We start from the raw sequence: 15,738 nt of genomic DNA, 5'->3' as shown, positions 1-15,738 counted from the left end.
TGCTGAAGTGATAAAGACTGAGAGACAAGGAATGTATGTAATGCAGTTTACATACCTGCTAGTTAATATATATTGGTTTACATCTCAGTTCCTGATGCCCTGGGGGAGGAAGGTTTTGCTGGGCAGAACTGGAGATGGAAGCTGGCCCTGCTAATTCTTGGCTTATGTGGTTGCTGAACGGGAGCAGTGTACAGACACTCCTGTGCAGATCATAACAGGTTTTGTCATCTCTCTTGTTCCCCCACCCTTTTTCCAAGGTGCTGGCCAGTGAATTCATCCCAGTATCGTTCAGGATATTGTCAGTACTCATCTCTAGTCTGGCCCCATAAAACAGAGCTGTCTTTGCAGGGACATTTCTCTAACCTAAGTGATTTTTGTGATTCCTCTCAGTATTTAAAAAATAGGAGATTTTTGTGTGGCTTCAGGTTCAGGCATATATCTAGTAACTGGATTTTGGTAGTTGTGTGAGATGGCTTGCTGAACTGGGTTTTAAACTATGCTTGAAAACCTCATGGTGAATTGAGGACTAATTTGCTGTAAAAATACAAAAATGGGGTGCTTTGAGAGCCTAAATATGCCAGAATGTTTATGAAATAAGCCTTCAGGCAATTTGCTTCTGGATTTGCTGTAAGAAGAATGGACTCTTCTGCTATGCATATTATGGGCAATCCTAGACAATAACATATCAGAAGAGAAATAGCTAAAATGACCCTGATGCTGTGCTTAGCTGCTTGTGTAGGAATTTGACAAGTGACCAAGGTTGCTGATGACTGGGGGGTATGCACTAAGCAAGATTACTGCCGGTGAGAAGAATAAATTCTCTTTAGAAACTAATTTGTAACATTTTGATGTCACAATGCTAGAGGTTTGAATAGAGCCTAGAAAACTCTGCCTCGTTTGTATCTGTAAAGCAAGAGCACTCAATGTTTGATTCAATAAAGAGCAAGAGTGGCTCCTGTCTAAAAGTATCTGTGCAGAAATTGGTCCAAGACGCTTTCAAACTGCTGAGTTACAAATCACAGGAGGAGATGTGATTGATTTATTGTGTGCTGCAATCTGGACTATTTTATCACTGAATCTGTAGTGAAGAAAGTTGCTTCAATGTATGTATACTAAAAGTCTGGGGAAAAGAAAGAAGCTTTAGTGTGTTACTGCAGCTCAGAACATAGTTCATAGTTGAGTAGAAAAGAGCTCTTTCCAGTTAAACTTCCTAAGTTGAGGCTTGAGATTGTGGCCTGCCATGCCCATGGGGTGCGTAGGTAATGGGAATTAGGTTGTGCTATTTAAGCACACAGCTGACACAGCCAGGCTGATTTCTGAACAGATGACAGAAGACTTGCAGTAACTCACACCTGGGTGGAGGAAGGCTAAGGCAAGTCGCTCCCCAGCTGTGCACCAAGGTCCCAGAGCTGTATTGAATGCAGTGATTTGTCAGCTCTGTGGCTGTGTGAGAAAGTTATTCAAAAATCTGTTTGCCTACAAGGCTTTGGAATCACTGATCTAGGGCAGCGACTAAGTTTCCCCTTCCAAAGCTGCATTGCTCAGGGTTAATTAGGCGACTCCCATTCATGCCTAGCTTGTGCTGCCTTAACGCTCTGGCTCTCAGCTTCCCTTGACACTCTTCTTTATTCCCATGGCAGGGCTGTGTTTGAACTCTGCTGATTCCCAGCCACGTTGCTACCAGGCTGTGCAGGGTCAGTTGTTACCTTGGAGTGGTTTACTCTCCCAAGGCCTGTCTGAATCAGAACTGCCTCCAAAGCATCATGCATCACTCATCGGGGGGGAGCACTGCACCGGGCAGACTTTAAAGGCTGTCTGCAGCCAGACCTAGGTCTTCACAGTAGGCTTCCCTGGGTATCAGAGGAGGAAGAGAATCCGAGTTGAGATACAGAGCTCTGCACTTTACCGTGCTAAAGACTGGAGTTCAGTTTGGTATAGGAAAGGGAAATTCTCTCTTTTTTTTTTCTAGGGGGGGGGGGAGGAGTTGTGAGATTTTTTTGTTTCCACCCCCTCCCCGACCTTAGTCTTTGCTGTTAATGCAAAAAGGAGGGGAGATTGAACTGCTTTACAATGGGCAATGCCTACTCAGAGTGACAAGGTAATTATCCATGTAGGCAGTGGTGGGATGGGAGGGCTGACAGGACAATGTTGTTCATCACTCACATTCAAGCAAAAACAATAGGGTTTAAAGATGGTGTTCGGGATACAAAAAAAGAGGGGAGTATTTTAACTGACCTTCTTAAAGCCATGTCATTGCTGGATTTCCTAAATCTTTGCTTGTGACTGAAGGTGAAAAATGCCTCTCGGAAGTGGGGATGTTCAGTAGCTTTTCTCCAAACAACGTTTTGAGTCCGGGTTTTGCAAACAGGCCGTTGTGTTTGATAGCTAGCAAAGTCAGCCGGCAGTTTGTTAAAGGGTTTGAGGGCAGCACTGCACAGTGCTACCTCAGGTACGTCAAGAACAGCTGCTGCTTCAGCTGGCTTGGTTCTTGCTTTTGATGCCTACATTTTTTGTCAGTGATTATTCCTAAGACCTTATCTCCTTCCCTCTGTGCCAAGCCAAGGGCATTAGTAGATGATCCCTGAGATCAGCAATGCTCAGAAGTGTGTGATAACTCCTCTTCCAGACAAGTTGTGGTCTGGCTTAGAGGAAATAAACACAATTGGCAAGGATATACTGTGGTGGTTTGGGTGTAACCCGCCCCACACACACACTTTAGAAGTACCCAACTAGACTCAGCCGGGCTCTGGGGATATAAATGAAGCTATTTATTTACAGCAGCACAATATACAAGCAGATATTTACAATATATACAGAAATATACAAAAATATACAAGGTAAAAGTAATACAGAAACACAACTCCCCTCCCAGAAACCTGAGTCCCCAGGAGGGGCTCTCAACCACCCCTGCACCTTCCCCAGTCCTAAGGAAGAATGGAGGTTCAGCCAAGAGGTTAAGAAGCAAAGTTAGTGGAAGGTGAGGTTAGGCAGCTGCAGCTCAGTCCAAAGCCAGAAGCAGAGTGACACAAAATGGCGAGAGAGTTATCTAATGTTTACCTTCTTCTTCAGCAAGACTCTGAGGGAAGCAGACATCACCATTGTTTTTTTTCCTTTCACAGCCTATAATCTAGTTTTTTCTCACCAAAACATTCTAGCCTGCTTCAAACTAGCACATATACTTTGTCCTGTGTCCGCATTCAGTGGTGGTCTTCAGGATACTGGCTGAGATGGAGCAATTGCTGGATCCATTTGGGCAAATTCTTAACATGATCTGTGACTTGTTTCAGTTGAAGCCAGCAGCTGCTTTCCTGGGGTAGAATTCCTGCATGAATGCTTGAACATTTTTCCATTTTGCATCCAGGGTGAATCAGATTCTTCTCATCCCTTGAGAAGACAAAGGGCCAAAGTTGTCTGAAGCAGAGGGAAGAGTTGGCAGATGGCCTCAGACTTGAGTTTGTCAAAATTCCCATTTTCATTCCTCTGAACAATGAGAGCTGTGCTGTGTGGTGATTAAACTGGGCACTAGCCTGTCAGTACTGGGCTGTATTAATTTCTTCTCTGGATTAATCTGAGTAAACATTTGTAGTGACCATATGGCTGTGGAGTTAGGAAAGATGTCAGAATCTGTAGTGCTTGGAGGTGCCATGTGCTTCCTGCACACGCTGGACCAATGTTCTGCTCAGGTGGAGTTGGACTACACCAACCTTGTTTCTGCTAGACATCTTTTTCTGTCTTATCATGTGGAGTCTTACCCTTTGTGCTCAGCTCTACAAGAGATCAACACCTTCTGGTGCCATCATGCCACAAGCTGGTGGTGGTCACAGTTGTTTTGTTACCCAGAATCTGCACAAAGTGATAGTAAGGATTGGGAACTTACTCAAGTTCATTAAAGGATTCATGCACCTGAATGTTTAGATTTCTTTTAGATGTTAGTTAATGTGGTGGTTTGAGGCATCCCAGCTTCCCTTAAGAAGACCACAGGACAAGTCCCATCCCAGGAGCTGGACCTGATCGTCCCAGGAACTTGTAGTTTTGTTGTTCAGTCCCATAATCCTGCTAGCGCTTTATAAGTGGGCAGCAAAGTCAAATCTTTCTCTTTTCTCCCTTCCTTTGGATCTCTGAGGGAGCCTTACCTGGGTGACTATGTGGGAGAAACCCTGCCCACAGCCTTCAAGGCTGCAGCGAATTTCCAGCTGCGCAATTTATGGCCTGTTTGGGCCTAAAACAGGAGGCAGTGGAGTGGGGCAGGAAACAAGCACTGGGGTATTGGTGGTTTAGCTTGGCTGGGGAGAATTCTCATGTATCCTGTATCAGGTGTTAAAGATTCACATATTCCAGATCTTTTCCTGCACATCTTTAAATACTTTTCTGTATTCCTCTCCAATTCACTAAGAGCCTTCTTTTACTGCCTTCTTTTAGGAGTAAAAAGTCTGTCCACTCTGTAAACTATCAACAGTTAACTATCTCTGAGTACATCTAATCATCAGAAGCTGGGCTAGATGGACTGGGTGGAGTACAGAGGCTGAGACAATCCAAGGACTGACCTTGTCCAGGAATTGCTGATCCTCTGTGCAGAGGTGTTCAGTGTCCCCTGGGAAGGGAACTTTTGTCATTTGCTACTTTAGGGAATGAGCCTTTACAATATCTTCTTGCATTCTCTTATGCACAGTAGCAGTAATGAAATGTGCTTTGTTTGGGAGCAGAAGACCCTCCTTGTATCATCTCTGTCTTTCTTAAAAGCCTGCCCTGGTCTCTTAGAAACTAATCTCTCTGTGCCTAAGCAGATTTAGCAGTGGGAGGATGTCAAGTGTGTAGTGCACAGCCACCACCAAAACACTATTATTTTACAGGGACTAAACAGGCTTTTAGAAAAGAAACTTACTGAAGCTCAATAGCCTCTATCCTGCCTGTTGTTAAACAGATCTTAGTTTGTAAATTCTGAAGCTCTACAAAGTATGACCATGAGGGTAGGTTTACAACAATTTCAAAGCTTTCTGATTCCTACTGAAAGTATCACAGATTTCCTGAATGAACTCACTTCAGTTTGTGCATAGACACAGTTTATGTCTCCTATGAAAACTCTTGGCACTACCCCTGAGAATCATTTTCTTCACTGGGATTGTTTGTATTGTCTGAAATACCCTCTTCTTACAACAACCACCTCACTTTTGTTCTGACAAAATCCTGGGAGCTCCAATTCCTGATTATTTCACTGATAATCTGCAGAGAACCCAAGGTGCTTCCAATCTTGTTTTAGACATGCCAAATCCATGGTACTCCAAGCTGATTTTCTCCCTCCAGTTTCTAGGTAGAAGAGTTGGAGACTCATCAAAGACTTCTAAACCCTGGTGTTGCAAAGAAGCCTTTCTTACAAACACACAAGAACTTAATAAGGGCTGCACTGTGCAGAGCAATGAAGTTAAATCTGTGTAAATCCTTTTCCATCCCCCTGGGAACTTCTGAGCAGAAGCCATCATGAAACAGTTCATACCACTTGTTAGCACCATTTTTTACTTCCTGACCTTTGTAACATAGTTTATTAGTAACCTTTTGCTTACAGTAATTTGTAGTCAAAATTTAAAGGTAACAGCCATGAGTTAATTAAATTTTTCTTCAGGAAGAGCAGATTTTTCACTATGCCTCTGCCTTTGCATGCTCCCACAAGAGTTGTTGCCCATCAACAAAAGCTGGCAGCCCAATGCTTGGGCAGGTACATTCTTTGCTGTGTTAAAAACTGGCTGGGTGACTGGGCACAGAGAATGATTGTGAATGGGCTGCATCCAGCTGGTGTCCAGTGACCAGTCATGTCCTCCAGGGGTGAGTACTGGGCCCAGTTCTAGTCAGCATCTTTATCGATGACCTGGGTGAGGAAATCAGTAAATTCATGGGTGACACCAAGCTGGGAGGGAGTCTATCTCCTGGAGGGCACACAGATGCTGCAGAGGGATGCCAGGGTGAGTCAGTGGGCTGAGGCCAAGGGGATGCGATTCAACAGGACCACAGGCAGGGCCATACATTTTGACCACAATAACCCCAAATAGCTGCAGATTAGGAGATGAGTGGCTGGAGAGCAGCCCAGCTGAGAGGGACCCAGGAGTGTTGAGTGACAAGCCAGCAGGGCATGAGCCAGCAATGTGCCTAGCTGGCACAGAAGGCAAATGGCATCTTGGCCTGTATCAGGAATCGTGTGGACAGCAGCACCAGGGCTGTGATTCTGCCCTGTACTGGCCCTGGTGAGGTCTCACCTCGAGCACTGTGTGCAGCTCTGGGCTCCTCAGTGCAAGAGAGATACTGAGGTGCTGGAGCAGGTCCAGAGGAGAGTGACAAGACTGGGGAAGGGACGGGAGGAGAAGGATGATGAGGAGAGGCTGGGGGAGTTTAGTCTGGAGGAGACTCAGAGGGGACCTTATCATATTCTACAACAATCTAAAAGGAAGTTATTGTAAGGTAGGGGTCAGGCAACTTTTGACAGGACAAGAGGGCATGGCCTAAAGCTGTGCCAGGGAAGGTTTAGGTTGGATATTATGAAGCACTTCCTCATAGAAAGGGTGATTAGGCACTGAAACGGACTGCCTAGAGAGGTGATGGGGTCACCATCCCTGGAAGTCTTTAAGAAGAGGTTGGATGTGACATTTGGTGGCATGGCTTAGCTGATGTGGTGTTAGGTTTTAGGCTGGACTTCATGATCTTGGAGGTCTTTTCCAGCCTCGGCAATTCTGTAATACCCAAAATTGTGGAGTCAGGGAGCAGCATTCTGACCTCCCAGGTCCTGGGAATCAGCATTGTCACCATTGCCCAATTCTGACCCAAACAGACCATCCTGTGCCAGCAGATGGATGGATTGGCCTCCTCTGTCAACAAAGCCAGCAGTTGCTGTGGTGTTTTGGTCGTTCTCCAAGTGCTGTATTCTTAACTCACTTAAGCCACTAATCATGACATTTGTTTTGGCCTGGACTGGCTTCAGCTGGAAATGTGAAGTTGCTTTTATTTTCCCAGTGACCTCAAGTGTGTGCATAATGCAGATGTTGTGAGCAAACCAAATACTGCAGCTGTACACAGCTACACTGGCTTTAGGAGGAGCTGCAAGTTCAGGTCAAACTTGCTGTCCTAGTAGGATGATGCTCAGGTGTGACTTTACATGACTGGAAAGGAAGCTCACTGCAGAATCCTAACCTTGGTGCAAACAATTCTTGGATTATCATTAACCATAATGGGTTTTGTCTTTGTATAGTGCAAATAAATAGATCTGAATGTAGGCATCCAGCAAAACTGTGGTGGCACTTGGAGAGGAGGAGCCTGAGGGGTGACCTTATTCATGTTTATAAAGAGGTAAAGGGTGAGTGCCAAGAGGATGGAGTCAGGCTTTGCTCAGTGATGCCCAATCACAGGACAAGAGGCACTGGGTGGAAGTAGAGGCATAGAAAGTTTCATTTAAACATGAGGAGGAATTTTTAACCTGTGAGGGTGACAGAACCCTGGAACAGGCTCCCCAGGGGGATTGTGGAGTCTCCCTCTCTGGAGATATTCAAAACCTGCCTGGATGTGTTCCTGTGTGATCTGGTACAGGTGATCCTGCTCTGGCAGGGGAGTTGGACTGGATGAGCTTTTGAGGTCGCTTCCAGTCCGTGATATTCTGCGGTTCTGTGTAGTAGTACCAGTGCTCTGTACACCAGTGCCAAAGAAATTCTCAAGACACATCCACCATGGATGTTGCTGCTCCCATGCAGACACTTCTCACTGTAAATGAAGCTTTTGTTTGATTTGGGCTCCACCTGGCACAAGGAGGAGATAATGGAGATTAAATATAACAAATATGATTGTGTAAACACTTTAGCAGAAAATCTACTATGTCTAGCAGAGTTAAGTGAAGTAAACTAAGGTAACAATTGTCTGTCTTGACTTAGAGAGTAAACCAGTGAGTGAATAGGGTAGAAGTCAGTGTTCTGGCATCCTTATTAAGGTGGGAGGAGGGGCAAAGGAAGGATGACAGCAGTGCACAAGATGGATTTTGAAATGCGTTTCTTATGCACTGGGAAAGCAGGAGGTGTTAGTAGTGAGTGTGGACTGGGCAGTCCGTTCCTATAGATGCACATGTAGATAGAAGTGACTGTAGATGCAAACCTGTGACTGAGCTGCTCTTTGCAGGCACCAATTTTCAGTGATTGGGAACTCCAAGTTCTGAATTTCCTTAAGCAATGTCTGCCTGTCAGCTCCCTCCTCTCTTCCCAGCAGTTACTTCTTTAACAACTGTGCTTCTTTTGCTTGGACACGTGGAGGTAATGCTCCTGTTCGTGGGACATTCATTTTGTTGGTGGTGCATCTCTGAGGTAGGACTGCCTGCTGTGACAAAAGAAAGTTTAAGGGCCATATCTAAGGGGAGAAGTTCCTTGTTAAAACCCACATCTTCAAAAAGAATAAGCTGTTATCTAAAACCATTAATAGAGGAAAGAGGGAAGTAGGAATTTTAACTTTCATAATGAAGATAGTAGTGACATTTTTTGCAGGAACAGTTTATTGGCACGTAAGAAATCCACAAAACCATTTCAGTGTAGTTTTGTCCCTGTTGCAAAGTTTGGGGTTGAGATTTTTCTTCCTTGAGAACCTGGGAAAAGTACAAGGGGCAGTCTGAAGAGGATGGGAAGTTCCTTCAGCAGAGATAAACTGTTCAGACCTGTAAGATGATGCATTTCCATGAGGGCATTCTTTCTAGTCTGCTGACGAAAAGTCTTGTGGGTTTCCCACCAGCAAAAGCTGCTTAATTGCATTTTGTGTATGCTCCTAGAGTACCTGTTTGGTGAGAACCTGACACATGGTCTTCTGAAAGTAAATCAATTCTGCTTTCTTGGGCTTTCCTGAATACACATGATGTCCGGGGCCTGAAAAGCACAGCAGTGGCACAAGAGGAAGCAAACAGTAGGGCGCCAGTTAGGCTCTGTGGGTCTCTGAAAGACTTTGTAGCCTCCTGTAAAGAAAAAGAAGAATGTGCCATTTGCTGTAGTGAGTAAATGGAACTTTCTTGTCTTCTTTGCTCTTCTCTCCTTATAAATAAACCATTGTTGTCCATCCTTGGCATTTGCAGTTCATTGTGATAAATTGGTCTTGATGTGTCTGACATTTCAACCACGTTGTTTAATGGTGCTTTTCTGAAAAGGCAGATCTTGGTCCAGAGTTTACTCAGGGTGAGAGCACTCACTGTCACCTACAGACCTAACCCTTTCCTTTATGGGTGAAGGGGAAACGAGGAAGTAAACATTTTGGTCACGTAAGCCTCAAAGACCAGGGCTTGTGTTAGCAGTGTGCAGCAACAGAATGGTTGAGTCTTAATTACAGTGGCCAAAAGCCTGTTTCATAGTGTGGGCAACACCACTGAGGCCACTTGTGCTGCTGCAGCATCTTTGGGTGGGGAGGAAAACACCCCACTGAAATAACACAGAAATGTTGTCATCAGAATGGTACTTTGAGTTCTCTATGAGATGCCCTCTCTGTTATCTGCCACTTCTTACAGGCTGTTGGCTTCCATGCGATGCTTGCTTGGCTGCAGAAACCACTGCAACACAGAAATCTGATCAACTGTGACAAACAGCAGCTCCTGTTGCAGCATCCCTGCAAGTTCAAGTTTTGATTTACATTTTTAGAAGTGTCTGTATTTCCTCTGCTAGGGAGATGATTAACACAGATAGCTTTCCATACATAGGAAAGCCTTTTGTCCACACCTTTGCAAACCTTTCAGCTTCCCTAAGCTGTTAGGCATCTGCCCACAGCAGCCAAGCAGATGTAGTGCCCATACTTCCTGTGACCAGCAAATAACCCTCTTGCTGTTTAATGATGTCACACCATCTCATGATTAAATTACACCTGCTTCAAAATCAGCTGTGTGCAAAGTTTTCTCAGCTGATCCCTTCTGACCCATTTAGTTTTTGATGGAGATTACCATGAAGATGAAGCTGGTCCCACTTGGCATCCAAACAAATTTTCCTTTCCATCACTGGAACCTGAGCAACAACTAAAACAATGTCTTGGGGGATTTGGACTAGTAACCAGGTTAGCAAATGTCTTTGTGACATTTTTTGGGCTCCTAATTTTCCCAGTATGCCAGTCCAATACAAACCTTCAATGTGCTGCACAGGTGCAGTCAGGAGACAAACTTTCCAAGTGCAAAAGCGTGGAAATCCATTTGGAGTAGGAAATCACAGAATTGTCAAGGTTAGAAGGGACCTCAAGGATCATCTAATTTCAACCCCCTTGCCATGTTCAGGAACACTTCCCAGTAGATCACATTGCCCAGAGACATATTCAGCCTGGCCCTAAAAACATCCAGGGATGAGGCTTCCACCACCTCCCTGGGCAACCTGTTTCAGTGTCTCACCACCTTCATGGTGAAGAACTTCTTCCTAATGTCTACTCTAAATCTCCCCTCCTCCAGCTTGGATCCATCTCCCTCAGTCCTATCACTACCTGACACCCCAAAAAGTCCCTCCCCAGCTTTCTTGTAGGCCCCTTTCAGATACTGGAAGGCCACAAGGTCACCTCAGAGCCTTCTCTTCTCCAGACTGAAAAGCCCCAACTCTCTCAGCCTGTCTCCATAGGAGAGGAGCTCCAGCCCTCTGATAATCCTCGTGGCCCTTCTCTGGACATGTTTCAGCATGTCCAGATCTTTCCTGTTATAGGGGCTCCAAAACTGGATGCAGTGCTCCATGTGGAATCTCAAGAGAGCAGTGTACAGGGGGAGAATTATGTCTCTCAACCTGCTGGGCACACTTCTCTTGATGCAGCCCAGGATGCAGTTGGCTTTCTGCAAAGAAAGTTATTTTTCTCATGTTTTCTAAACATGTTTTTATGGTAAAAACTTGGGTTAGAGCATGGGGCAGCCTAGAAGCAAACCTGATCTTTAAAGTCCCTTCCAACTCAAACCATTCTATGAGGGGCATGAGTCTCGTTCTCTGGTAGGGCACTGATCTGAGCTGGTAGATATATTGATCCTGGTGGGGTTGTGTTGCAGAGCCTTTCCAATTTCAGGTGATTTTTATTGCTGGCCTGCTGGTAAAAAACAGGCTCAGTGAGGATCCCTTTCTCCCATACACTGTGTAGATCATGCAACATCAGAAACCTCATTTAGGCAGGCAGTGAGCAAATTGCAACAAAAATGCCATCTAGCCTCGGGGTCATAAAACTTGATTATATTTGTCTGTAAACTGTGTGCTTGTGGCAAGACCTGGGGTTTTTTGGTGTTAAGGGGTTGGGGAATTTTTTGGGGGGTGGAGTTTTTTACGTGTTGGTTGCCTGCAGCTTTTAGAAACTGCTTCTTCTAACACTTCAAGGTGCTATGACAGAGGAATCTTGGGATTAAATACCACTGCTAAGTGGTTGATTGATGCTTTGGGGCTCTAAGATGCTCTTCTATAGCCTTCTTGTGCAGGTGGGAGAAGTATAATTTTCACAGAATTGCAAAATTTTGTAATTCTGGAAGGGACCTCAAAAGCTCATCCAGCCTAGCACCCCTGCAAAGCAGGACCACCTATACCAGATCACATTGGAACACATCCAGGCAGGTTTTGAATATCTCCAGAGAGGGAGACTCCACACCCCCCCTGGGCAGCCTGTTCCAGGGTTCTATCACCCTCACAGGGGAAAAAAATCTCCCCATGTTTCCATGGATCTTCCTGTGATTCAATTTCCACCCATTGCCCCTTGTCCTGTGATTTGGCATCACTGAACAGAGCCTGGCTCTGTTCTCTTGGCACTCACCCTTTACATCTTTACGAGCATGTATGAGGTCTCCCCTCAGGCTCCTCTTCTCCAAGCTAAAGAGCCCCAGCTCCCTCAGCTTCTCCTCATAAGAGAGATGTTCCATTCCCTACATCATCTTTCATCACCTTTCACTCAACACTTGGCAAGTTGGTTGCCTTTGCATAACTTCCTTTACCAGGGCAGGGTCATTTGAAAGCTTTTAATTCAGAATTAAATTCCTTTTCAGTAGACTTGCAGACAAATCAAATGTTAACTTCATTAATATCCATGGAATAACTCCTTAAAACATGTAATTTAAAAAGGAAATAAATGGGTCTATCTGATAAGCAAATCCATCCAATCTGGATGATGATTGCAGGATGCTAACCAGTTGTTTAAACAGTGGGACATTATGCATTCAAGCAGTCTTGTCACAATAAATGTAGCTCTGTTGCTCTTTACATTAGTATGAAGGGGAAAAAAAGGAAAAAAAAATCCCAAGAATTTGGCAGTGCAAAAATAGTTACAAGAGAAGAAGCTTCACAGCTTACTTGGTTGCAGATAAATTTGGCAGATTTTTTTTCATAGATGTGTTTTTGCATGTACTGAGCTTTGCTTCTGTTGGTGTTTCTGTGTTTCTGGATCACTACTGTCTCTGGTCTGGGCAGTTACAGTGCAGTTCAATGTGCAAGTTCATGCTTGGGATTGCCACATTTTCCCCAGCTTCATGGACCATCAGCTGCCTAGACCATTACATTTAGAAATTGCCTTGCAATATCAAAGATATTAAGTGACCCTTAATACTAAAATTAGGCAGTCTGTGTTTCCTGCCATAGTTCTAGGTAGTCTTTTTGTTGGAGTTGTGCTGCTGTGTGCAGTGTTAGTGTTTCCAGTGTCTGGGACTTTGTTGCAATTCTCTTTTTTTTGTGTTCGTGAACTTTTTTGGGGAACACATGCAGGACATGTAAGCAGCCATACTTTGAAATTAGTGTCATCTCAGCTTGGGATTTCATTACAATATGTCTCAGGATTGAGCCATGCAAAATAAAAGTAACTTAGAAGTCATAGAGTCATAGAATCAACCAGGTTGGAAGAGACCTCTAAGATCATCCAGTCCAACCTAGCACCCAGCCCTAGCCAGTCAACCAGACCATGGCACTAAGTGCCTCATCCAGGCTTTTCCTGAACACCTCCAGGGACGGTGACTCCACCACCTCCCTGGGCAGCCCATTCCAATGCCAATCACTCTCTCTGAAGAACTTCCTCCTAACATCAGCCTATACTTCCCCCAGCACAACTTGAGACTGTGTCCCCTTGTTCTGTTGCTGGTGGCCTGGGAGAAGAGGCCAACCCCCACCTGGCTACAATGTCCCTTCAGGTAGTTGTAGACAGCAATGAGGTCACCCCTGAGCCTCCTCTCCTCCAGGCTAAACACCCCCAGCTCCCTCAGCCTCTCCTCATAGGGTTTGTGTTCCAGGCCTTTCACCAGCTTTGTCACCCTTCTCTGGACACTTTCCAGCACCTCAACATCTCTCTTGAATTGAGGGGCCCAGAACTGGACACAGTACTTGAAAAGTGTAAACAGTTAGCAGTGCCTACAATTATGTCTAACCTGATTTGGTGTTTCTTTTCCTTTTTGTTTTATCCTTCCAGCCAAGCAAGTATGTCCAGCTGAAAAAATTAGCTGTGGGGACTTAAGCAACAAGTGTATCCCATCATCCTGGAGATGTGATGGGCAGAAGGATTGTGAAAGTGGTGTTGATGAAGCTGGTTGCACCCCAGGTAAGTTAGAGTCATGCTTTAGTGCATTTGCAACATCTACCTTTAGGGCTCTAAAAGTCTTGGAGCTATAAATTGCACAATAAGCAGTGACTTTCCCTGCCACCAAATTCATGCACTCCTATCTCTGGGAGATATTCAGTGAGACTCAGTAGGGCTCTGGGCAGCCTGATCTACTTGAGGATGCCCCTGCTTGCTGCAGAGGGGGTTGGACTAGATGACCTTTGGAGGTCTCTTCCATCCCAGACCATTTTGACTCTGTGATCTACAGTGCTAGGTAATAAATGTTAGAAAAAAGAGACCAAAGAATGATTCTCCGTGTGGAGCTGGCTGGAGAATGTAAAGTCAACTGTATGGAGAATTGCTGTCTTACAACTGTGGCAGAACATAGTCAGTTCAGAACATGATTATCAGGATTTGTGGTAAGGACTTAACAACGTTCAAACATTCCTCTGTGGCAGCTCAGCAGCTTACCACCACATTCTTCCTCCTGCAGAGTGCAGCCCTGTAGACTAAGGCTGATGGGATATAACAGATAGACTCAGACATTTATTTGTGAATAGCTTGTTGGTTTCATTGGGCAGAGAGAGAATTAGGTACTATTGCCTGTAACTCTTTTAAATTCAGTACCTGAATGACCATTGCCTTTTCTTAGGCCTTTCTCTGCTGGATGAAAGCTCTTCAGCAGTGACAACTCCTACACTGTGTAAAGCGTTTCTCAAACTGTCTTTTTGAGAGGCTAAACATATTTTTATTCTTTATGCTTCTTGTTGTGAAATGTTTGCTTTTGAATGAATGCTTGACTCATTTTTGTGGCTCACTTCAGCATCCCATATGATTTTCCACCTTGTTTCTAATACAGATTCCCCCCACCAGAACTTAGGGAATATCAGCCTAACCAGTCTGCGTAGAAGTAAAATCACTCAGTACTGGGTTTGCAGAACTCTGTTGTTGTTACATTCTTAATAGCTAAAGAAGCTGTCTCACGTTCTGCACAGCTACTGACCCATCCATCAGTGTTTCTGGTGTTGCATGTGATATCAGCAGTGCTAGTTCTCCTTCCAGGTTTCTGGTGAAAAGGTTGGGTGATTGCCTGCAAGCACACACTGACGTCTCTTTGTTTGAACTGGGACTCCAGAACTTAGCCAGTTCATAATGCACATCATGTCTTTTCACCAAAGTAGTGTAATGAGATGTGTTTTGTAAGAACATTTTGTGGTTCTGAGTAAAACACTGTGGCTAAACTTAGGTCTTTGCAGTCAGTTTACAGTATACTGTTTGAGAAGCCTTTTTGAGTGTTCAGCCACTCATTGTAAAAATACTTTTATTGTCCTTTTTCACTTTTTTCACCTGTCACAGCTTGTCCTCACTGCTTGTCCTCTTGCTGTGCACTTCTCAGAACTGCTGGCCTGCAGCTCCACTGTATCTCCCCTTTAGATATTGTAAAACTTCAATGAGGTTTCCCTCCAACTTTCTTCAGGTTAACCAGACCCATGTCCTTCAGCTCCTCCATCTATATCATGTCCTGCTGGACTTCTAGTAGACCTTCTCCAGGTTGCAGATGCCTTTCCTGTACTGTCAGAGTGGCACAAAACTGAACGTAGCATTTCAGATGCTACCTAACAAGTACCTAACAAGGGAAGAAACACTTTCCTCCCCCTGCTGGCCTCACTCTTGCTCATGGAGTGTAAGGTATGTAGGAAGCTCAGCATGAAGGCTCAGTGCAACTCAGCAGTTCACCACTGATTAGACACAGTTTTCAGAGCATCCCCATTCCATACTGCAGATGACTCAGAGAAACCACTTAGAGGTTACTGTGCTTGTGTTGAGGCTGTGAGGTAGTCCAGCTTCACAAGGAGAAAGGACAGGTTGCCTCACACTGCCTGCTGTCTCCTGTGGATTTAAGTGTGTGTACCTGAGTACTGAACTGTCATGATATGGTGAAGTCGGTGATGTGTTTATACTCCTGGTCCTGTGTCCTTTAAGCTAAGGATATTTTGGCAGTTTTCTAGTCTTTTCTTTGTCTTCTGTATGAACCTCCTAGTGTTCTCTCCATAGTCTCTGCCTCTGTTTCTTTTGAATGGGAGGCTTGCATTAGAGACAAGCTCAGAAGATATTGAAAATATTATTCTTTTCCCAGCATGGGTTAGTGAAATTAGAAGAATTTTACACTGATGGCTGCCTCCACTAATTTAATGCTGCTGCTACAGCTTACACCAGGAGGAGTTGTCT

General features: G+C 44.6%; 1 protein-coding gene across 1 annotated transcript in view; it reads left to right on the top strand.

Annotated features, from left to right (window-relative positions):
* LRP8 (LDL receptor related protein 8) overlaps positions 1 to 15,738 on the top strand; it is a 207,740-nt gene that overhangs the window by 150,087 nt on the left and 41,915 nt on the right. Inside the window, exon 4 of the mRNA XM_064147399.1 lies at positions 13,381 to 13,509. Coding sequence (XP_064003469.1) covers positions 13,381 to 13,509 — 129 coding nt within the window. The remainder of the gene's footprint in view (positions 1 to 13,380; positions 13,510 to 15,738) is intronic.

The sequence above is a fragment of the Pogoniulus pusillus genome, chromosome 8 (genome assembly GCF_015220805.1).
Source record: "Pogoniulus pusillus isolate bPogPus1 chromosome 8, bPogPus1.pri, whole genome shotgun sequence".
Classification (NCBI taxonomy): domain Eukaryota; kingdom Metazoa; phylum Chordata; class Aves; order Piciformes; family Lybiidae; genus Pogoniulus; species Pogoniulus pusillus.
This window is presented reverse-complemented; position numbering and strand designations above follow the sequence as displayed.